At 42.4% G+C, this 23,868-nt stretch overlaps 1 protein-coding gene across 1 annotated transcript in view; it reads right to left on the reverse strand.

The window, feature by feature from the left end:
• Positions 1-2,021: 2,021 nt before the first annotated feature.
• Positions 2,022-23,868, reverse strand: part of GATA6 (GATA binding protein 6) — a 33,272-nt gene continuing 11,425 nt past the window's right edge. The window contains exons 5-8 of the mRNA XM_011957814.1: positions 22,945-23,070; positions 21,664-21,751; positions 21,465-21,568; positions 2,022-3,365 (exon numbers count right to left, since the gene is read on the reverse strand). Coding sequence (XP_011813204.1) covers positions 3,198-3,365; positions 21,465-21,568; positions 21,664-21,751; positions 22,945-23,070 — 486 coding nt within the window. The 3' untranslated portion in view covers positions 2,022-3,197. The remainder of the gene's footprint in view (positions 3,366-21,464; positions 21,569-21,663; positions 21,752-22,944; positions 23,071-23,868) is intronic.

The following is a 23,868-nucleotide window of genomic DNA, read 5'->3' on the forward strand; positions in this document are numbered from 1 at the left end:
TACACTGCTCCAACCTGAATGCACCCTGGAATCTGGCACAGCACTGAAGACTCTTTGGGTTGCCCTCCCAGCAAAGCAGCCAATTTATCTATGATCTGAAATTACATCAAATTTCCAAGGACTGCGAAAAACATTTCCCATGAGCAAGAAGTTAATTTATTTGCACTGGGAAACGAGTGGTTCCCTTTGCTTTCCTGACCCTCCCATAAGCACCAGGAAACAACATTAAGTGACCCTGAAGAGACACCCCAGACAGAATCTTCACTTATTTAAGATGCCCTCAAATCAGCCATGTGTGACAGAGGACATAAATTCTACAGTACACGATATAGGGCCTGGGGGTTCTTTAAGCTGAGGTGCAGCATCTATCTGAATGCATTCCCTTTTGAGAAATGATTAGGTCGTGTTCAGTTTCACATGTCATACTTTGGGGGAGGAGTGCTGAAATTGTGTATCTGGAGCAAATTTAACAAACTTCTGCTTTATGCAATCATAGGTAAGAAAGTAATGATTTAAAAGCCCAGATAGTGGAGTTCATTGTGTTAGGACAGGCTATAAGAAGCCCCCTCTTCCTCTGCCCACTGTAATTTATTTCATAAAAACTAGAATTATTTTTAGAATTGGAAGGAGCAATATTTGAGATCATCCCAGAAAAAGGGTCATTTGGAAGCCCCAATAAGAAAAATTCATTTTCCAATCAAATCGTATTAATTTTAACAACTCCCAACCCACCAAAAAGCACTCCAAGTAATGAGAACCATAAAAGGAGGGAGGAAAACAGACATCGGTTCATGGGGCTAATAATTTTCTTCTGTTGTCAGGACAGCCTTGTTCTATTATTAAACAATCAGCTCTCATGCAGCCTCCCTCCATTTCTGCAACCCCCTGGATTAGAGGGAGTCTCTCATTTCACTCTTCTTGGCCTTGTTGAAGAAGCACACGTGACCCATAGGACATCAGATTCTTACAGACCATAAACTGCTGATATTCCAGGTAGTCAGACATTATTCAAAGGACCTGTTGCAAATCATGCCACTGTCTTTCAAAGTCAAGTTAGTATTTAATATGTGCCAGGTATTGTGCTAGGCACTTGGCATGGACTATCTCACTTAATCCTGTGATTTATATACTATTTGCCTGGATTTTAGATTAGAAAGATGAGAGCTGGATAACTTGCCCAAGGTCACAGAGCTCATCCACTGCCAAGCAGGGACTTGAAGCCTAGTGATCTGCTTGCATACCCAACACTCTTAACCATTGTTCTGGCCCACCTTATGATATCAGGGTGCATGTGGGCCTTACTGAATTCCCCAGAAAAACACACACGCACTGGCTATGGACACTGTCCCTCCAAAGAGTAGCATTCACCAGGACTAAGGAAGACATTCCTTCTCTTGAAAGATTCAGACTGAACCCCACAGAATGACTGTTATAAGTGCAAGAAAAGAAGTAAAAAATACTGTACACTCAGGGAGCCACAGCTATATGCCACCATTCTGTATTGTGAAACAGCCTCCTGATTTCCTGAAATCGACTCAACAATAAAGAAAATACAAAGAGGCTGTTGGAATCATTTCTACGTATCTTCTGATAAGGGTAACGTCTGCAACCTCAGGTGAGTTTTGAGACTTCAAGGCACGTTGCAAAAGGAAAAAAGTGAAAGGAAATCGCTCTGTTCTTGGGCCAGAATATATTTCACTCACAAAGAAAAAAAAATCTGAACTTTCTAGAATGTTTTTAACCATTGATCCCAAACAAAATGCTTATCATCTCAAATCTAATACTGAGTCCTTCCCACTTATAAAAACTGTCCCCAATGCACATGGAGAATGGTAACTAACCCCATGTGTCAACTTCAAATAAGCCAAGGTATAAAAGGTATAAAACAGCTCCAAAAGGACTACGCTTTGAAAGGAAGGCCTTCAAGCATTTTGCAAACTTCACATGCACTTGTTTTATATGAGTATCTATAGCCACATACAGCATAAAAAGAAAGCTTTGAAAAGGGAAGGAACTCACTGTACAGAAGACAAAACAATACCCTTTTTATTTTTAAAACTCTGGTGAAATAGGTTTCCATAGGACATCCCATTCAAAAAAAATTAATGTAAACCAACCTGCCTGTGGGTTAGTCACACTATACAGACTTCATCAGAGTGTTTACAGATACCTAGAGTATTTACAAATTCTATCCGTTAGGTAGTAAAGTGTTGTTGCAATTTTTCCAGCACATATTCCACAGTAAAATAAAGGTGGTATATTGGTGTTCTCGTATAAAAATCCTTAACAAATAGAGAAAGGCGATTTTCCTGAGAGAAGATTTGTTCTTGAAATATTTTTCTTTAACAATTGGAAATATAGAAATGGGATGTAGTTGTAAAAGAAGCATAAGAATGTCTAAGTTAACATTTTTCTTTTAAATTATTTTAAGTACCATTAAGTTAAAATGTTTACATTCATTATAAAAAAAATGCTGTTAAATCTTATGCAAATGATTTAACACTGATTGCTGCAACGCAAATTGCACTTTTTAAAAAAATTATTGTATACATGGAAGAAAAATATCTTGTTTGCTACCCTGTTTACAAATTCTGACTGACTTCAGATCAGCCACACAATATGAACTTTGAGAAACGTCAGTCACAGTGTATATTAAAGTTACAATGCAGTCTTGCAAACTGAGTAATATTTTTGACAAGAGACCTCATGAACCGACTCAGCCTCCAGAGATGTGTACCAAATGGCCTCAAGTGATCTTCTCCACGAACGCACGTGAAATCTGGATGTGGAAAAGGTATGAAGAAATTCTGGAACAACCAAAATTGATCAGAAGAAGCACATGATTTTGGACAAAATACAAAATCTTTTTTAAAAAATCTCTCTCAATATTCCTTAGCAGGCAAGGCCCAGGTCCTGGTCCTGGTTTCTGGAAGCGGAGCAGGGTCCGCCCCGGAGGCGGGCTGGCTGGAGTGGCCCTGGCCAGAAAGGGAGGCAACGCGCCCAGTTGCACTGGCCCTTCCCTTCCATCTTCTCTCACTCTTCAGCAAGCCTCTTGGGAAAAACATCTCTTTCAAAATAAAGGCACGAGAATCACGTTCTGTCAGCGCAGTCGCCACTGTCTGGACTGCTGCACAAAAGCAGACACGAGTGGAGTGAGGCCCGCGGCGGGGCCCTCCCTGCCTCTTGGCGGCATGGGCTCAGGCCAGGGCCAGGGCGCACCAGGAATCCTGTCGCACGGAGGACGTGACTTCGGCCGGCGAGGCCAGACTGACGCCTATGTAGAGCCCATCTTGACCCGAATACTTGAGCTCGCTGTTCTCGGGATTGGTGCTCTCTCCCGCGCCAGTCATCACTGGGGCACCCGCCTGGCAGAAGATGGGGACAGAGAGGAGAGACGAGAAGGGGAGAGGCGGTTACCATCCTGCTAGTTAAACACATGAGAACTAATGAACGGGTCAGTGCAGCCAGGGCCAGAGCCGCTCCTGGGCGGATCCAGGGCAGGGGAAGTGAGGTCGGCATTACTATCCTCTGCCCCCAGCAAGTGGGGGCTTTTCCCTGCATTGCACACGGTGCCACTGACCTGACCCTGGCCACCCAAGCCTTAGAAACTTTAGAACTCAGGGCAGGAGCCACTGGCAAGATGCAGAGCTGGACAAAAGGAAGGGGAACTGAAGGAATCTTATTTGTAAAAAGTGCCAAGTTCTAAGATCTCTGATGGTGAAACAAACCTCACTGTGTGGGTAAACAGGTATTAATGATGCACACACAACCTAATCATTTCCAAAGAGAAATGCGCGCACGTGCACACATACATACATACACACACACACACACAGCTCTAACAAGGCTTATTCAATGATGGCAAAGTCTTTTTAGACTTTTTAGAAAAGCTACACAGTTCAACATTCCCTGATAAGTGAAATTTTTTAGCACTGACTTCATGGAAAATGAGCCCGTGCATATACAGGTTTTAAAATCTACCTCATTTACCTTAATTCTTTACAAGAACAGTCCATATCTGAAGCAGACCACATTATAAAGAAAATGCTAACATCCTCTATCTGCCATGCATGATCATAGCAATGATTTCTCTTTTTTTTTTGAAACAAGGAGTCTCACTGTCTCCCAAGCTGGAGTGCAGTGGCACGATCTCAGCTCAGTGCAACCTCCATCTCCTGGGTTCAAGTGATTCTCCTGCCTCAGCCTCCCGAGTAGCTGGGATTGCAGGCACGCACCACCACACCTGGCTAATTTTTGTATTTTCAGTAGAGACGGGGTTTCACCATGTTGGCCAGGCTGGTCTCGAACTCCTGACCTCAGGTGATCTGCCTGCCTCAGCCTCCCAGAGTGCTGGGATTACAGGCATGAGCCACTGTGCCCGGCCACAATGATTTCTTGAAGCACAAGTTCACCTTTCCCCTCTTCCACCCGTTCCTCCCATTCACATGAGAAAGGCCAAATAGGAAACATCATATAATTCAGTAGAATCAAACCAGAATAACTAAAATCTGTTTAGACAACAGTTTGAACAGACTTGATTTTGAGAAGCTTTTTGAAAAATCTCACTATAATCATGTACTTTTTAAAATCACCTTTTTCCTTCTAAAAGTTCAGAAGCTCTTATTCCTTCCAAGCTTTCAGGGTTCCATTCTATAAATTACCAGATACTTGTTATTTGACAGAGGTAGGACATTGTGTACTTTTCAAAGAATTTCTTTTTTACATACATAATCCCATTAAATCCTTAAAACAGCCATTTCTCTGGCAGCAGACACAGGCAGAACAGAAAGGAAGCGTGCCGAGCCTCTGCAGCCTGCAAGTGAATGAGGTTCAACTCGACTGGTTTTTCCAACAAGATCTGGTTTGCTCTCAACCCTCACCATAGGCGCATGAGGCTGGGAGGCAGGACTTCAGGGAGCAAGCCCTCTGAATCTAAACACCCCAACTTCCTTCCTCCCAACCAGACAGACCAAACCCAACCTCTCCACAGGTAACCACTCCTTCCCTTTCCAGCAGAAATGAGGTTTTATGAAAATCCAGCAACAACACTGGCCCCACACCCAAACTTTTGTTTACATAACACAAATGTAAAGACTTAAACTGAGGGTTTTAGGTGCATTAAAAAGCAAATTTCACAAAATCAGTGAGAGGTCTCAAGCTTCAGATGGGTTCTTGTGGCAGTTCTGAAAGAGCTAAAATAATCCTGTCCAACGAACTGAATGCCATGAACGTGGTTATACTTATAAACATAGTGATTAACTTTAGCCCTTAATTCCAGACTCTATGAGAAGCAAATCCAGTGTGGATCCAGATTTAACCCTCAAATAAATAAGCAAAAGAATGATATTCCGTTACAAAAGAATAGTTATTTAGAAAGGAACTATTAGAGTGAGCTTCCTTATAATGATATATGTCACGTTCAACTTTGCATTAATTTTCTTATTCCAAAACAGGCACATCAGCATGCATCTGACTAAATCTGACTTCACCGCAACAACTGTTATTTTCTGAAATGGATAAGGTTCCTGAACTGGCCCAGGAAATAGCCCATCTCAAATGGCAGGGAAATGCCAAGACAACAGAGGGGTCTGTCACCACCACCACAGCCAGCAACAAGAAACATAAGCAGGCTGGGCACGGTGGCTCGTGCCTTTAATCCCAACACTTTGGGAAGCCGAGGAGGGAGGATCACTTAAGCCCAGGAGTTTGAGACCAGCTTGGGCAACATAGGGAGACCCCATCTCCACAAAAAAATACAAAAGTAAGCTGGGCATGTAGTCCCAGCTATTTGGGGAGCGGAGGTGGAAGAATTGCTTGAGTCCAGGTGATGGAGGCTGCAGTGAGCTATGATTGCATCACTGCACTCCAGCCTGAGGGACAGAGCAAGATCCTGTCTCTAAAAAGTAAAAATTAAAAAAGAAAAGAAAAGAAAAAAAGACATATCAGCAAAGCACCAACTGACAGCCAGACACCAGGAGCCTGATAGTCACGCCCCAGGAGCTCCCAGGCTATGTGGGGAGCCAGGATCCATACACATTAGAAAGTTGACTGTTGGCTGCTTATCATGAATGACAAATGAATGGCTGAGACAGGAAGGTAGCCCAGGAGTCAGAAAAGGAATAGCAGAGGGCAAGGACTCCTGGGCAAGGAACCAAAGGCAGCCCGCCCAGGAGCATGGGGAGGAGGGGAAGCAGCTTGGACTCTCAAGTCCTGTCCTGATTCAGTCCCCTGCTGAATGCAGTCCCCCTGAGCCTCCTCTGTGCCCAGATCCTCACATTTCCCACCTCAGGGATGGCCGTGACAATTAAATGAGCTAATGTTTGTAAAAGCAAAGGCAAGGTGCCTTGCCATGTTAAACATTCCATAAAGGGAAGCTACTGTTATCGGCGAAAGAAGGATGTTCAAAATGGGAGGCAGGACGGATGAAGACAGGCAGTCACCTGGCCTGCTCAGAAGAAAAGCCAGCAGAAAAACAGAAGGATGAAGCAAAAGAGTGAAGAGACCATGTGGGAGAGGTAAACCAGAAGCCTGACATACAACTTTGTGTGCCTCAGTTTCCACACCTATAAAGTGGGATAAAAAGAGACACCTATGTCATAAGGTTACTGCAAGAATTAAATTGGCTAGGCCAGGCGCGGTGGCCCACGCCTGTATTCCCAGCACTTTGGGAGGCTGAGGCAGGTGGATCACCTTGGGTCAGGAGTTTGAGACCAGCCTGACCAACGTGGTGAAAACTCGTCTCTACTAATACACAAAATTAGCAGGGCAAGATAGAGCATGCTTGTAATCCCAGCTACTCGGAAGGCTGAGGCAGGTTGCAGTGAGCCGAGATTGTGCCATTGCACTCCAGCCTGGGCAACAAGAGTGAAACTCCATCTCAAAAAAAAAAAAAAAAATTAAATTGGTTAATATATGTAAAGCCCTTGTAACAGTGTCTGAGAACAGTAAAGATTATGTCAGTATAAGCTACTCTTGTTATCTAATTATTATTGTTAAGGTTAAGAGGCTTAGATGTAATTTGTTCTCCTCATTGTATCCTTCAGCCCGGGCATGTTACCCCACCACCAGGCACGGGCAGAAGCAGTGGGAACATAGTCGGAGCTCAAAGAAAACCACCTCCAGAATGACCCTATTCAAACTGTCACTGACAGTGCTTCACAAACATAAATCAAAGTGTTCTGTAGCCATTCAAAAGTCTCATGACTCTCTTTTTTACTTTTTTTTTTTTTTTTGAGATAGAGCCTCGCTCTGTTGTCCAGGCTAGAGTGCACTGGGTGCGATCTCAGCTCACTGCAACCTCTGCCTCCTGGGCTGAAGAGATCCTCCCATCTCAGCCTCTCAAATAGCTGGGACCACAGACATGTGCCACCATGCCCAGCTAATTTTTGTATTTTTTTGTAGAGATGGGGTTTCACCATGTTTTCCAGGCTATTCTCTAACTCCTGAGCTCAAGGGATCCACCTGCCTCGGTCCCCCAAAGTGCTGGGATTACAGGCATGAGCTACCACACCTGGTCACTCACTGACTCTTTTTCAACAAGCCACATTAAAGAAACGTGAACACCCTGAATGTTATTCTTACACCTGCGTAACAATTCCAAAAGCAACTGGCCAAAATAACCTGTCTTTTTTTCAGACAAAATGTTAAGCTAAACCTCAAATTCCACGAGTGATGCACTCCTAAAAATGAATCTGCTCATTTGCAATTAAAAGCAATAGCTGAGCCTGTCAGAAGAAAAACGGGGCAAGTACTTGTGCCCAATGCTTGGTAGCCTTATTTTATGTGTAGATATAATAATATTTAAACATGAAATACTGCAAAGAAAAGCTGATGTTACATGATAACACCAGTTCCCTCACTCATGGCTGGCAGGGCTACATTCTGGTACACCCACCTTACAGAAGGCAGTTAGCTGCAGTGTCAAGAGCCATCCAGAAGTTTAGACCCTACTTTGCCCTGTAATTTCACTTCTGGAAATGTATTATAAGGAAATAACTCAAAAGAAGGGAAAGGTTCCGCAAAGGAAGCCAACCGTCGCAAGGTTACTTCTAATAGTAGAAACCAAGAAACAATCTAATGTCGAATAACATGGGAACGGTTTAGAAAAGCAGGGTACATCCGCTCAATGAACTATTATGCAATTATTAAAAATAATAAGATCATGGAGCAAAATGGAAAAAAATCCTGTAACACCATGTTAAGCAAAAAACAGCAAGATATTAATGACACGTCATAACTGCAATTTATCCATGCACATGTGTAAGTATTACAAAGGTCCCCTGGGAGGAGGGGAGAAACAGGGGACTAGCTGAGAGGGCCAAGTCTATTAGGCATCTATAACTTTCTTTGAATATCTTTCTTTGAATACTTAAATTGAATTGCATAGTACATCTATTCAGGTTGGTGTCAAAGTAATTGCAGTTTTTGGCGTTGAAAGTAATGACAAAACCCACAACTACTTTTGCACCAACCTAGTAACTTTGGGGATGAATAGAAGACATGAGTACCAGAAAACACAAGGCACTTGAGGGACAAGCCAACCTTGATGGGATCAGAAAGTGGCTTGAAAAAATAGGAGGGAACCAGAGTCAGGGCACTAACAGAAGGGCGGGTCAGAAGGGCTCTCATCCACCCCTGAAATCATCTCCCTGCCACCTGGCATAGGACAGGGCCTGGCCAACCGCACACATGTGAAACACACAGTGCCATACAAGTTAAAACACCCAACACGTCGACTCCATGCATCAGTGTAACTTCAGCTCTCAAAACCAATATTCTCTCACTCTGTCACCCAGGCTGGAGTGCAGTGGTGGGATCTCGGCTCACTACCACCTCCGCCTCCCGAGTTCAAGTGATTCTCCTGCCTCAGTCTCCAGAGTAGCTGGGATTACAAGCGCCCACCACTACACCAGGCTGATTTTTGTATTTTTAGTAGACTTGGGTTTTCATCATGTTGGCCAGGCTGGTCTCGAACTCCTGACCTCAAGTGATCTGCCTGCTTCAGCCTCCCAAAGTACTGGGATTACAGGCATGAGCCACCGTGCCTGGCCTCAAAACCAATATTCTAAAAGCAGAAGGTGTTCAGAGTTGGCACAACGACTCTTCTTAAGAAGCGTGGCTTGTCCTGTTATTGTTCATCTTTCAAGTCCCTTTCCCTCACTAATGATAGTCAAGAGCTGCCTACTGAGAATCAGTAGAATGTGTGTGTATGTGGGTGGGGGGGGGGATGGAAATCAGAGAAAAATGTAATATGATCCTGGACCTAATACACACACATACAAACACACATATAAAAATTTCAATTGGTTAATATATTTTCCCACAAATAATTCAACCCTTGAAAGGACTTTAGTTCAGATTGCAGACATCGCAACCCAGCAAAAGCAGGCACTTCACTAACCTAGACCAACCTAAATAAACGTTCCTGAACAAAAGGGAGGGAGAGCTCCGGAATGCCCACAGCTCAACCATCCTCCCTCCTTTCAGCAGGCAGCACAGGCCAGGCGGAGGTCCCTGCTCTCTCCCTGATCAAAGTGCAAGGAGGGTGGAGCAGAAATCGGCTCTGTGTTTCCATTCAAGGCTTATCTGCCCTCCACCCTCCCACAGACAACTGAAAATGGAGGTACTTCCTGTTGAAAGAATGTGTTATCAGGGCCAGACCCAGCCTGGGCTTACCACTGAAAGCTGGCCGGGTTAGGTGGGAGACAGGCAGAGCAGCTGGGCTGGAAAACTCTCTCCAAAAGGAATAAATGACTTCAGGGAGAGCTTGGGCTGCTACAGATTGGGACGTGGAAAATATCTGCTAGCCTGAGAAGTAGCCACAGTTCATCTTTAGATCACCTGGAATTTTTTTTTTTTTTTTCCCTGTGAGGAGCCTTCACTCATTTTTGGACACATATCTGAAAAACCAAAGATTTCTGATTGGATCAACTCATGGAGACAAATGCCCAGCAGTGTCTCTCTTTGTTTTCCTTCATTTCGCACATTCCCATAATGGGGAGGGCGAGAGACAGCTTCTGATGGGAAGGCAACACAGCCGAGAAAAGGAAACCCTGAAAGGGCGTAGCCTTTTCCAAAGAAAAACATGGGTTCTTTGGCTTGTGGATTATGTGCATAAATTTCCTTTGAGGAAGAAAACCAGAGAGGAGTGTATCGGGCATGCTCTATCTTCCTTGCTGGAATCTCTCTTCGTGCAGTCTCGGTCTGAAGAAAGAAAACACGGCGCCCCAGGCAGGCTGAAGGACGACTGTGTGATCCTTCCCAGAGCAGACGACTTTGATGGTGATCACACTGCCTCCTTCACTGCAAGGCAGACTGTCGGCTCCCCCAGCCTCTGATCCGTCCTTCCTACACATCTGAGTGAGATTGTGCTTTCGGCTTTTCCTTGTGTGAGGGGAAGCCAGCCGTCCCTCACTGCCAAAGCTCTTCTCTGCTTTTGTAACCTCTAGGTTAGACTCCTGTGGTGCTTTATAGCTGCCTTCCTCAAAAGAGGAATTAAAAACTTTGTATAAATTCCAACAAAGGGGAAATGCTTTCCTGCAAATCGTAACTTCCACTATATAAACTACGATCATTTCAGTTTGGCTGGAGGTAACAGAGGACCAGACACGAAGTGACTCAATAATAGTTTAGAAGGTGACCCATGAAAGACACATGAACACACAGATTCTGTCTCCACCAGGACATGTGAAAACCAATCACAATGAAACTCTCGAATTCTTAACAACTTAATAAAACAAAAAAACACAGACAACTTCTCTCTAGAGGGAGAGTCACCGTCACCTCAGCTGATGACCTAACTATTCAGCAGAACAGTTCTGTATTTTTTTTTTTAATTCAACAAATTCCTTACTGGAAATTTCACCAGCTGCTCCCCCACTCTGCCCCAACCCCTACCCCTCTAGCCCCTTCTATGCCTGAGTAGGCAGGAATAGGGATGCTGCCCTTTTCAAGAAGAGGAAAGCAATTCTATGCACGTAATCTATTCCGGACAAAAGAGCAAATTGTTTTATGTATCTGTGCACACTCAACAGCAAGCATGTTGTGGTGAAGAAAGGCACCAGTGAAACTTTGTAAGTACTCTGGGATTATCACCAAAATACTGGTGTACAAATAGAAATCGCAAGGGAGAGGGTCCGTCCCACAACTTGAAGTCAATGAGCACCCTAAAGAAAAAGCTTATCTTCTAAATGAATCAGAATGAATCACACTACTAATCTTCAAATTAAGTGGGACAGAATCCTGAGGCAAGATTTAAAACCTGGTGAATTACGATCTTAATTTTTGTAACAAAACTCACTTTTCAGGAGATGGATGAGCATCTTAATCTCTCCATCTTAATTACAGAAAACATACCAAGAAGCATTTACAATGCACTTAAACCACAAAAAGCATTAGGAAAGTACTAAGTATCAGAAGGAATAAAAGATTTGCTATCAGAGAAATACAAATCTCTAAAATGTGTTTATTTGCTTAACACAGTAACTCTACACCTCTAAATGTCCCCATTAAGAAAGTGAGGATCTTATTCTAATATCTTGGGATGAAAAAAAAATGCCATGCAAATAAAGCTGATCACTATTAACTTCCAAGACCCGTATTTAAGTAGTGCTATTCTTCTTAAACTTCAAAGAGGTCTCCAGGCATCTCCCACTTACTCTACACAATACTCCTAAGGACCAGATGGTAGGAATTACTTTTCCCCTTTAGTAGAAGGAGGAAAACAGAGGATTTGCAGAACCTTGGCAGCTCGCTATACTCACACAGACAGAGCTGGAACTAGCGCCTGGCTGCTGGAATCTGTTTCCTCCCAGCTGCTAATCCGTGAACCCCCAGAATAAACTTTTGACCATATTCAGGCTTCACCACGAATCAAGCAACTAAATTTAATGACAGCTTTAAATGTAAAATACTTGTGTTTAATAAAATTAAAATATGGTTCTGCAGCATGTGGCCCAGCTCTGGTGAAACCGTGCCAAGCCAACAACCGAAACAGGCAGCACACCATCAAGTCGGATCATGATTTAAGCATCGTCAGATGTTGACTTGGAACTGTTTACTCATAAGACCTCAACAGGACATTAAAATCAATGCCTTGTTATGTATTTGTTCAAATCATTCTTAAAATATGAGGTTCATAAAATAATGTCTTTGTGCTCAGTCTCACAAATTCTGAGTACTGAGCCTTTAAAAAAGCCTGATGTGATGATGTGATGGGTAGCTGAGTGGTGAACTGTCATATTGCCAACACCTGTCTTTGGAGACGCTTTTTTAAATTATTAAAATTTCAGAGAAAATTAACAGGTAGGTCTAAACACGAACAGAACTAACAGATTGTACTTAATTCATATCCACTGGATCTTCATACTGCTAGTAACTCTTCTGGCAGACACCCATGAAATGCATAATAAATTACTTTTGTTCCAGTAAAGGAATTCGTTTTCTTCGAAGATTCATTTAGCAATAACCTTTCAGAGCAATCTAAGCCAGATTTCTTAAATTTGGCCATGTTTTCCCGTAACATTATTTCATGTTTTCTGACAATTTTGTATATTCTTATAGAGGTGGCGGTGGGGGGGAAAGAAAATTGCAAAGAACCTGTAATTTAAAAGAAAAGCTGTGTTCTGGGATGAGGCTATAAGAAATGGTGAATAACTTCTACCCATACTTATTCTTTATCCAGTATTCTGGCTATCAGATAGTGATAATGAGTCACTTATTAAATAAACCACAATTCTGTGATAAATTATGTGGACATACGTTACAAACTATTTAAAGCTTTACTGTTTCCTAATGTACATACAAAGCCATTGGATATTGATATAGCACACAATGCATTTTTTAACTACTTCTTACCATCCTCCCTGTTGTACACACACACACACACACACACACACACACAGGATTCAAAAAAAAAAAAACAAAGTCTAGAAAAAGCCTTGAGATCAGAATGAAAGTATGCAAATCCGCATGCTTGAACATTCCCTGCCGGGGTGACGTGTGACTTTCATGCGAAGGCCAATGTGGTCAGACAAGAACGTGAGTTATTAGAAGGGGCTGTGAACGCAGAAAGAAAGGGAGCCTGGCACATAGGGAGCATGAAGATAAAACGCCAACAAAATATTTATGTTCATGGCTTGTAGCATGTGGCAAGTGGGATATTAATAACTGTGATGATTGGTCAACTCCCTGGGAGTGGTAACAGCCCCGGACTGGGAGGCAGGAGACGTCGGTTCCAGTCCCGGCTTCAACACTGGCTTGTTTTGTGACCTTAAGGAGTCACTCCGGATCTTGGTTTATAAATGAGGCAATAATAATATCTAACCACACAACTCTCTCACAGATCCTTTGGGAGATTAATGATTTTTTAACCCCTTTGCTACTCATTTAGAAACGAGTGTTTTGGACGATAGACTCTGAAAAAAAAAAAAATAGGTACTTGCCTATTAAGAAATGCTTTTACAGTGATTTCTTCATAAACATTCATTAAAGACAATTTGAACATTCTGAAAAGTTCCAAAACTTCGCATTTGCTTGTGTATGGATTTAAATCGCAGCATTAGAAGGATTTCAGTACTGCAATCTTGTGTTTCTCTTAAAAGAACCTTGTTATAGCCACATTAGGTATGTCAACAAAAGTTAATTTTTACTACTTTTTTTTTTAACTTAATGTTACCCAACTGCCATATTCTTACTACCATTACACATTTGATTTCTAAGTATAACACTGATAAGAAAATTTGCATTAAGTGCCTTAAATACATTCTTGGTCAAGAGCAAAAAACTTCTCTCACACTGTTTTCCCGCCTGCTTCAGTGGGAGGATATTTGATGCTGAAATTATTCATCAAAGTTAGTCAAATTTCTTTAACAAAACATTCTTTCTTCTCTCTAAAGATTTCAAAGAAATGAACTGATATCACATATTAATCTAACACGCTGTAGTGGCAACAACATTGACCGCATCAGCCAGACCTGCGGCCAATGTGAAACCATGCTTCTCAATTTGACACCGGACCTGAGAACTGTTCTTTACCTTCTGCATCTCACTTAGAAGGAGGAGTAAAAAATAAAATGTATCTAAAGCACCTGGCACATAAAAGGTACCTGACAGAAACTAATTTCCTGCCTCCCTCTGTTCACTATCTTATAAGTGAGAGAGTACAGGAAAAGGAAAAACTTGCCCAAAGCAAGAGCACTATGATAAAATCGAAGACCAATCCACCACTGTTTGGCTCTCGAGTCCTCTAGAAGCTCTGTGGCATATTCAAGTTAAAAATGAAGCAGTAATTTTCTGCTCCAGCCCCAGCAGTCTCTTGCATCAGAGCTCGCCTTCATAGGTTCCTCTGAACAACTTAACAGTATAAGCACAACACAAGTCCTTCACAAACGTTCCTTTCAGCTCTTTCACAGGAACTATAATTTTGTGACCAACCATAGTGCACAGTAAATCAAAAATAATTCCATCACTTGGAGAAAAAGACAGCGGAGTGTAAATCTGCTAATAGAGACTCCCCCTCTACTGGAAAATGCATGGTAAGCTACAGGACCTGCTAAGGTGTTTTTCTATTTCCCCCACGGGATGCAAATATTATATATGAAATAAAATCTATAAAAACAATTTAAAATATTTACCTGCCTAAACTTTCTTCAGAGGTCTTATAAAGCACATCAAATAATCTTAACTTGAGTCAGTCCCCAGATCACTGCTGTAGGCCACAAGCACTTATGGGTGCTTAACTCCCTCAAACGACCACACAGCTCAGGGGTGACTATAGTAGGGAAATAGGTCTAGCTAAGCACACAGCGTCCCAGAAGCACACAGGAGACGGGAACGATGACACCTATTTACTAGCAAGAAACAGAACAAAAGAGTGGTTAAGGTGCACCCAAACAGGCCCAGATGCAGCCAGTGAGGAACCTGAGTCTCTATCTCTCAGGTTATTGTCCACCTCTCTTTGTGGAAGTTGTGTATCACCAGCAATGCCCCACAAAGGTGAGGAAACACATTTCCCATCCCTAACATGCCATGTCTAATGTTTCCATTAGAAGAGGTAACCAGGCAGCCACTCCAACCATCCTGCCCCCAGAATCCCTGGAGGCAGAGAAACTGCAGTGCCTGCCTAAAGAAGGTCAGTGCATAGAATCAGCTGGCCGGAGATGTTTTTCCTCCCTAATTCTGAGGAGGAAACTCTGCTTGTAAACTTGAGGAGCAGGCGCATGCTACATTTGTTTACATCAATTATCAAAATACAGAACCCTCCAGTAAGAAGGTCCTAATTGTTGAACTCAAGTGTACAGACAGAAAACACATTTGTCACCGAAGCAGGATTTAAATAAAGTCCATCACATCATTTGGGCCCTGACGTTGATTTGAAATATTTTCAACTATCTACTTTCCACCCGTTCTATCAGCCTCACTTCCTGCCTTTGGCTTCTTACACCCTACACTCCAGCCACAATGAACTAACTATTTCCCTTCAGCTCCAAAGATTCCCATGCCTTCTTCTTTCCTGGATACCTCTGTCCCAATTTTTTCCGGGCAAAAATCCTAACTAATTGTAATTTCCTCTACTCTGTGAAGCCGTCTCAAACTCTAGCTATCACTCCTTTAAAGCACGTGCAAATCTGACCAGTAGTAAGATCTATGTCCATACCTGTCTCTCTCCACCCACCCCTACCACCTGCATGTTTTAAACAATTCCAGATGTGGCACTTTGTTTTACTCAAATGGAACAAGGACCAGTAAAGCAAGGGCTGGTCAGATACATTTCTCTCTCCATTTAACTTCAATACTTTGTGTTTAATGATGATTTCAATATTATATGGGTAGTTTTAATATTAACTTAAATAGGGTTTACATTTTTTTTTCATTTTATTTTAGAAATAGAAAGAGACAGGAGTCTTGCTATGTTGCCCAGGTTGATCTAACTCCTGGACTCAAGTGATCCTCCAGCCTCAGCCTCCCAAAGAACTGGGATTACAGGCATGAGCCACTGTACCTGGCCTAATTTTTTAAAACAATTATTTATAGAAACTATTTTTAGGCAGGCATAATATGTTCAGTGACTTCTCATTCTCAGACATTGTCTTATTGCTAATTTTTCTGTAGCTGCCATTTTCAGATATTATTGCTAATTTCATCTCCAAATTAATCCCTATTACAAAAGAAATTAGGAAAAAACTTTATCTATAAAATTTGGGGATTGAGCTATAAAGTATCCTACAGCTTTACAAATTTTGAGTTATAAGAGGAGAAATAGGAGGAGTAGGGCCATTTGTGGACTACTTATTAAATCTTATTGCAGAAAGAGAACATTACCATGTTTCTCTCCTAAGTAACAACCAAAAAAAAAAAAAACTATAAAATACAATTCAGTCAATAAATGAAATTCAAGGAAAAAAAAGGATTTTAATATTCTTACAATCCATAGAGAACAAAAGCCAAAGAAATTTTTTTTTTTTTTTTTTCCTGAGACGGAGTTTCACTCTTGTTGCCCAGGCTGGGGTGCAACGATGCAATCTCAGGTCACTGCAACCTGCAACTCCTGGGTTTAAGAGATTCTCTTGCTTCAGCCTCCAGAGTAGCTGGGATTACAGGCATGCGCCACCATGCCTGGCTAATTTTGTATTTTTAGTAGCGATGGGGTTTCTCCATGTTGGTCAGGCTGGTCTCGAACTCCTGACCTCAGGTGATCAACCCACCTCGGCCTCCCAAAGTGCTGGGATTAAAGGGGTGAGCCACCGCGCCCAGCCCAAAGAAAATCTGATTATCTATTTAGATCAACTAAATATATATTTTTTAGTAAATCTGCATGGATAAGAAAATTCTTAGCCAGAAAGAAAGACTATTTTTGCCACAGAAAGTAACCATCTATCACAAATTAAGTTTAACATACATTTTTAATAAACAAAAATAATTTCAAAAGAAAAAAATAGGCAATATTTTAAGCAGGGCTGCATGGCCATGAGTCCTCCTGATCTCAGACAGAAACACACTGCCCTCCCTGTGCCTCCAGCACACACACAGCCTATATAACCAAGAGAAACTGAGTCATAAGGTGGCGAGGTCATTGACTTGCTGACTCTTATCTGAAGGAATGTCTCCTTTCTGCGCAGACACAGGTCTCATGAAAGCACAGATTAACAAGTATATAAAGCTAAGACATGAGGTTTCAGAGCAGCACAAACATTTTCATGGCATTAGGACAACTTATCCCGGAAGAATGCCGTGCACTAGGAATTATGCCCACACCTTGATTCCTGCTAGGGGAGGGGAGCCCTGGAGCCCCCTCTCCCAGAAGCAGAAAACCACGATAGACCCCTTCCACAATACTCAGCTCCTGTGGCTCCTTTCACCCTGGCCAAGAGAGCTCAGGACGTTGGTGTCATGCTAAGGCCCTGGTGCCATCACTTAAATGGCTGCATGAAAGGCAGGTCAGAACCCTGTTCCTGTCATGTCCCAGGAGTTAAAATAAGCCTGCTGGGAATGCCTACCGGTGATCTACAACTGATTTTTCAAGGGGGAATTAAAGTAAATAGCATGTTTCATATGGGCCTCTGGAAGTTTTTTACTTCCTTGCTATAACTCACAGTCATTAAAGAAAGGCAGTGATACTGCTACTTACACCTCTAAATGGAGGGATATGTGGTCCCCAGTTCCATCTTCTGCTGAGAGTGTGCCTGAGATCGCCCTTTGCTTTGTAGCTCCGTGGCCCCATCAAACTAGGTCACCCTGCACTACTAATTTCTACCAGTCAGTCACAGGGAGCACTGGAAATCCATGGGGTGGACGCATAACCTTAGGAGGCTTAAACTCCAAGCCAACCTCAGTGCTGTGTATGTAATACATATACTTTCTAAACACCAGATACAACCTGGCTATGTGGATCTGATATTTTCTTCACCCACAGCATTTCACAGAATCCTATAGGCAATCAGTCACAAAGCCAGCTGCCTTCTAACATCACGCACTGTGACCAAAATGGGAAAATTACACACCTTTGTCAACACAGCCACCTTTTAAAAATGCTTCTACCAGCTGTTCACAGATGGCTCCTCCAGCAGACTCTTCATAGCCACTCGGCTGCCACATGGGCCATGCCATACACATGAAGGCTCAGCCCACCCAGAGAGGACATCAAAAAGTGCTAAGGGATCTACGGTCATATGCGGGCACGCCATGAAAACAACCTGGGGAAACCACTCAAGCCTACTACAGGTATTCTTACAGGGGGACAGCTTCCAAAGGCAGCCAGCAGATGAGTAGCTGTTTCCCCACAATGGCCACAGCAGGTAGAGGCTTTTGGAGACATCCATGAAATAAAACCCTGCAAGCCCTGGCACCAGCCATGTGCTCGGAACAAGGCCAGGAGTCAGTCCCTAGGGAACTGGGGAGGTCTGTAGGCAGGCGGGCAACCCTACCCCCTGCCCAGGTAATTACAGTCAGACAGCGTTTCTGCAGCTCAGCCCAGAGGCTGGAGAGATGCCCCCTGGCTGCAGCTCACACCAGCCACTCCCAGCTTCTCAGTCCCCATGGAGGCTGCCTAGGCTACCGAAGGGATGGAAGCTTGCAGCTGAAGACCTGGTATGAAACTAATACTCTCAAACTCCATCCTTAACATCCTTGTTGCTTTGCCTCCTCCCTGGTGGGGAACTGATCTTTCCTCTGAAGAGCACTGACCAGCAAGCCACCTCCATTTGCTCTGTCCCTGGCAAGAGATCCTTGGACGACAAGCCTAGGACCAGAGATAGAACTCCCAAGGCCCTTCTAGCCAGACCATAGCCCTTTCCACTGCCTTTTCACTCCTTTCCCTGGAGGGCAACTGACAGGACTTGCTAATAGCCAATTTGGAAATTTTACATCACAAAATCACAAGACTCCACACACAATGGTTCCAAGTCCCCAAGCCCACTGTTGGGTATATATCGACTTCAGTGCAATTTATCATTCAAATTAGTCTTTTTGCCACATTTAAGCTGGACTGTACCACCAACAAAAGTGACTTGGAGCTGGCAGCAGTCCTCATTTCAGTTAGGAGAGAGGCAGCGCCCTCCCTGCTTTAGAAAACCAAATTGTTTTGCCTCTAGCTACATAATTGCTCCTGAGGACTAGGGCATAATAAAGGGTATTTTTAGGCCAGGGGCGGTGGCTCCCGCCTGTAATCCTAGCACTTTGTGACACCGAGGTAGGCGGATCACTTGAGGTCAGGAGTTTGAGACCACCCTGGCCAACATCCCGTCTCTACTAATAATACAAAAAAAAAAAAAATTGGCCGGGCGCGGTGACTCACACCTGTAATCCCAGCACTTTGAGAGGCCGAGGCGCGTGGATCACGAGGTCAGGAGATCGAGACTATCTCGGCTAACACGGTGAAATCCCGTTTCTACTAAAAATACAAAAAAATTAGCTGGGCGTGGTGGTGGGCTCCTGCTAGTCCCAGCTACTCGGGAGGCTGAGGCAGGAGAATGGCATGAACCTGGGAGGCGGAGCTTGCAGTGAGCTGAGATTGTGCCACTGCACTCTAGCCTGGGCAACAGAGCGGAGACTCCATCTCAAAAAAAAAATTAGCTGGGTGAGGTAGTGTATGCCTATAATCGTAACTTCTCGGGAGGCTGAGGTGGGAGGATTGCTTGAATCCAGGAGGTGGAGGTTGCAGTGAGCTGAGACTGCACCATTGCACACTCCAGCCTGGGTGACAGCAAGACTCAGCCTCAAAAAAAAGAAAACAGCCGGGCGCGGTGGCTCAAGCTTGTAATCCCAGCACTTTGAGACGGGCGGATCACGAGGTCAGGAGATCGAGACCATCCTGGCTAACACGGTGAAACCCCGTCTCTACTAAAAAATACAAAAAACTAGCCGGGCGAGGTGGCGGGCGCCTGTAGTCCCAGCTACTCGGGAGGCTGAGGCAGGAGAATGGCGTAAACCCGGGAGGCGGAGCTTGAAGTGAGCTGAGATCCGGCTACTGCACTCCAGCCCGGGCGGCAGAGCGAGACTCCGTCTCAAAAAAAAAAAGAAAAAAAAAGTTTTTAAATCATCTTTTCATTTTCCAAGAAACATGTTCTATTTACCACTTTCAATCCTCAGTTACATCTAACCTGCCTGTAAAACACAACACCCTGGCATGGAGTCCATCTTTATAAAGCCTAAAAAACATTCTTTACCATGAGTCTGCAACAAAAAACAACTAAAAGGTTTCTTCCCTTGTGAAACTCTGAAAAGATGTTTTGTTTCATTACAGAAAAAGCTCAAAAGAATTTGGGTCGGAGGACAAAGAAAAATATCAAATATAATTTTAAGCACAGTTTAAACATTCTGTTTTAAATATTTAATTTTTGTTTGTTAAAGCCAGTAAAAATACGGTGGAAAGAAACCAGGTCTGTGATTCCCAAACACCTCCCGGGCAGTAGTTCCAATTGCACCTGGGGCACTTGTTCAAAAACAGATATCCAAGCCCCACACCCAGAGACTCTGACTTGGAAAATCCAGGGTGGGGCCCAGGAATCTCTAGTATTTTAAAGTACCCCGAATAATTTCAGGATAAAACTAAATGTAGAAAACAATTACTAAGTAAATAGGCATTTAAATTCTGGTGTTTAGTCCTAATCTAGTCTCAGTATAGTCCCAAGGGTCACAAGGGCACATTTTAGAGTCCTGCTTACTGGAGGCCCTGCCTTGGAGCTCACTGAGGTCTGAGGAAAGGCCCAGTATTTTTTCAAAGGGCATTCCAGGTAAATTTGGGAAACATTAGGGTGGGAAAATGCTCTTTACTTGAGGCAAACTGAGTTTTGGTCGCAGCTTTACAAGAAACTAAGTCTGTGATCCTCACAAAGACCCAGGCATCTCCTGTCCACAGTGGCACAAATCACTTCCAGGTTTTGTCATAGCTGACATAAACCCCGGTACAATTAAGGTGCATTAGAAGAAGGCAAGCTCTCCCAGCAAGAACACAATTGGGCAAAGGAAATCAGTGAATACAGCAGCACATAACGCTTTACGATGAGCTTTGTTTTGGGTGGATGACAAAAAAAGGCTGGAATTGATACGATCAACAAAAGCTACTTAAATGTTACGGGCACTGTGATGATGACACCACTGACCTCATAGTTCTTCTGATCTACATTAAAAATACATAAATATATACATTAATATATATAGCAACTCTGATAAAAACCTGGAAATAAAACAATTTAAAACTCTTTAAATCAAAACTTCTTGCTTTTACTTGGGTTAATTTAGCCATAAAGAAAATGATACAGATCTTAATTAAGAGGTTTGTAAAGTACTTAAGTTTGTCATTTTGTTGACATTTAAATGTAATTTCCTCTGAAAACTATTCTTAGGTATCAACTAACTAAACTGAACTGCTGGTTTAGATTATTGTACTACCAGATAAGATAAAATGTGAGATAATTTACCAGAGAGCAACCCAGTCATTTAGGAGTCTATGCTGTTTTAACACTTACCCCTGAGGCTGTAGGTTGTGTTGTGGGGGAAGTATTTTTGCTGCAATCATCTGAGTTAGAAGAGGTGGAAGTTGGAGTCATGGGAATGGAATTATTGCTATTACCTGCAACAGCCAAAATTAACCTTATAAATACACATATGCTCTACTGTTAAGGTTGGCAAATACTTTACAGTCAAATGTCATTTTAGTATATTTACCAGAGCAAGTCTTTGATTTATTTATGTTCTTAGGTTTTCGTTTCCTGGTTTGAATTCCCTCTTTCTTCATAGCAAGTGGTCTGGGCACCTAAAAAATTTTCACATAGGCCATAAATTTAATATTATATTGAAGAAAAATCAAAGACCCAACATTGGTACTAAAAGCCCTCATTTAAAAGAATTTGGCAGCCGGGCGCAGTGGCTCATGCCTGTAATCCCAGCACTTTCGGAGGCCGAAGCAGGCGGATCATCCGAGGTCAGGAGTTCAAAACTAGCCTGGCCAACATGGTGAAACCCTGTCTCTACTAAATATACAAAAATTAGCCAGGCACAGTGGCAGGCACCTGTAATCCCAGCTACTTGGGAGGCTGAGGCAGGAGAATCACTTGAACCCAGGAGGTGGAGGTTGCAGTGAGCCAAGATAGTACCACTGCACTCCAGCCTGGGCAACAAGAGTTAGACTCCATCTCAAAACAAGAAAAAGAAACAAGAAACAAAAAGAACTTGGCATAAATTTCAATCCAATTTTTATACACACTCAAGAGATCCCACGTGCACAAAAACTACACTTTCCTCATCAAATGCAGAGATTCCTTCAGAAAGAATGAGATGATTTGTCCAGGAGAATCTAATGCCTTCAACTTAATGTTTATTGTTTGAAATGAGTAGCTATTCATTGAATAAGAATTATTTCAAAGAGATCATGTATTTCCTTCCTCCTACAGATGCAAGGTTATTTTTCTATTTTTTAAGATTGAGGTGTTTATAATGCTTTGTGCAATCCTTTAAAATGAACTATGAAATATTTCAAACTGTAACTATTCAATGCATTATTCCTTTGCATAAATGTCTGATTACATTCGAAATTTTAAAGAGATATAGATCAGTGATTGTGCATTTTTGATTGATTTCCTTAATTGTGCAGTTTTAAAAATGGTTACCACCATATTACCCATTCTAAAATACACATTTTTTACATTTTCGCATTTGGAAAACTGGAATGTGTCTTAAATGAACGTTTGCAATAGTTCAATTGGTGGCATTTTTTGTTTCCTACTTGTGCGTAAGATAATATTTCATATTATAATTAAAAGCACCTTCGATTCAATAAAGTAAATATATTCAGTATGTACACTGAATATATTAAACATATTCAGTAATAAATCATATGCATTCAAATTTTTCACTTGAGTATCTTTCATTTGCTGATTTTTTGTAACTGAAATCACATACAAACCAGACACTAAATGTATATATAAGTGAGCAGAATACATGGCATACCCCATGGAGTTTCATGTAGAGTCCACAAGCATTGCACACGGGTTCACCCTCGGCGTTTCTGCGCCATAAGGTGGTAGTGGTGGTGTGGCAGTTGGCACAGGACAATCCAAGCCGCCGTGATGAAGGCTAGAAACAGTACAAGAACATAAGTGGAAAAACATAAGTGACATATATATATATATATATATGCTACATACATACATTAAGGTATTTTGTCCCTGTCATCAACAAGCATGTTATCTGTTTTATTATAAATGAAATGGTCCTTAAGAAAAAAAATTGCAGTGTACTTAGACTGACTTTTCTGGACCAAGACATCTGAGGTCTGCATAGTGTGCTAGACCCCATAGATTTGATTTACTCCTCCAGCTACCCTGTCTCCATGGATTCAAGAATACCAGGGAGCAGTCATATAGTTGGCCAACAACTTCATGCAAAGCTTTTACCAGCGTCCTAACAAGGAGAGTTTCACCCATGGTTTCTTCTCCAATTTAGAGTTTCCCAGATACTACTGGTATCTTTTTTAGGGGAATTAAAGATTTTCTAAAAGTTGGCCAAATAGAGTTATATTCAAAACACACCGGAAGTAACAACACAGGTAGACATCAACATGAGAGTGCCCCACCTCCCCCCCAGCCCGCCCCCTACTGTGGACAGCAGTTGGCGGTGCACTATCACAGGTCTGAGATTTAAGTCATGAAATGCAATCACAAGCCACTTGCCAATGTGCTAAATGGCTCTGGGCAGTCTCTACTTCCCCTGAAAACTGGAGATCATCAGGTCTGTTTCTCAGATATATGTAAAGGAGTAAACCAGAAACTTTGAAAGGGCCTTTGAAAGTAGATTAATGGAAACTTTGAAAGTACATTAATGGAAATGGATTTCAGAAGAGGGGTAAATGTTTTGTAAAAAAAAAAAAAAAAA

The sequence above is a fragment of the Colobus angolensis genome, unplaced genomic scaffold, assembly GCF_000951035.1.
Source record: "Colobus angolensis palliatus isolate OR3802 unplaced genomic scaffold, Cang.pa_1.0 Scaffold45, whole genome shotgun sequence".
Taxonomy (NCBI): domain Eukaryota; kingdom Metazoa; phylum Chordata; class Mammalia; order Primates; family Cercopithecidae; genus Colobus; species Colobus angolensis.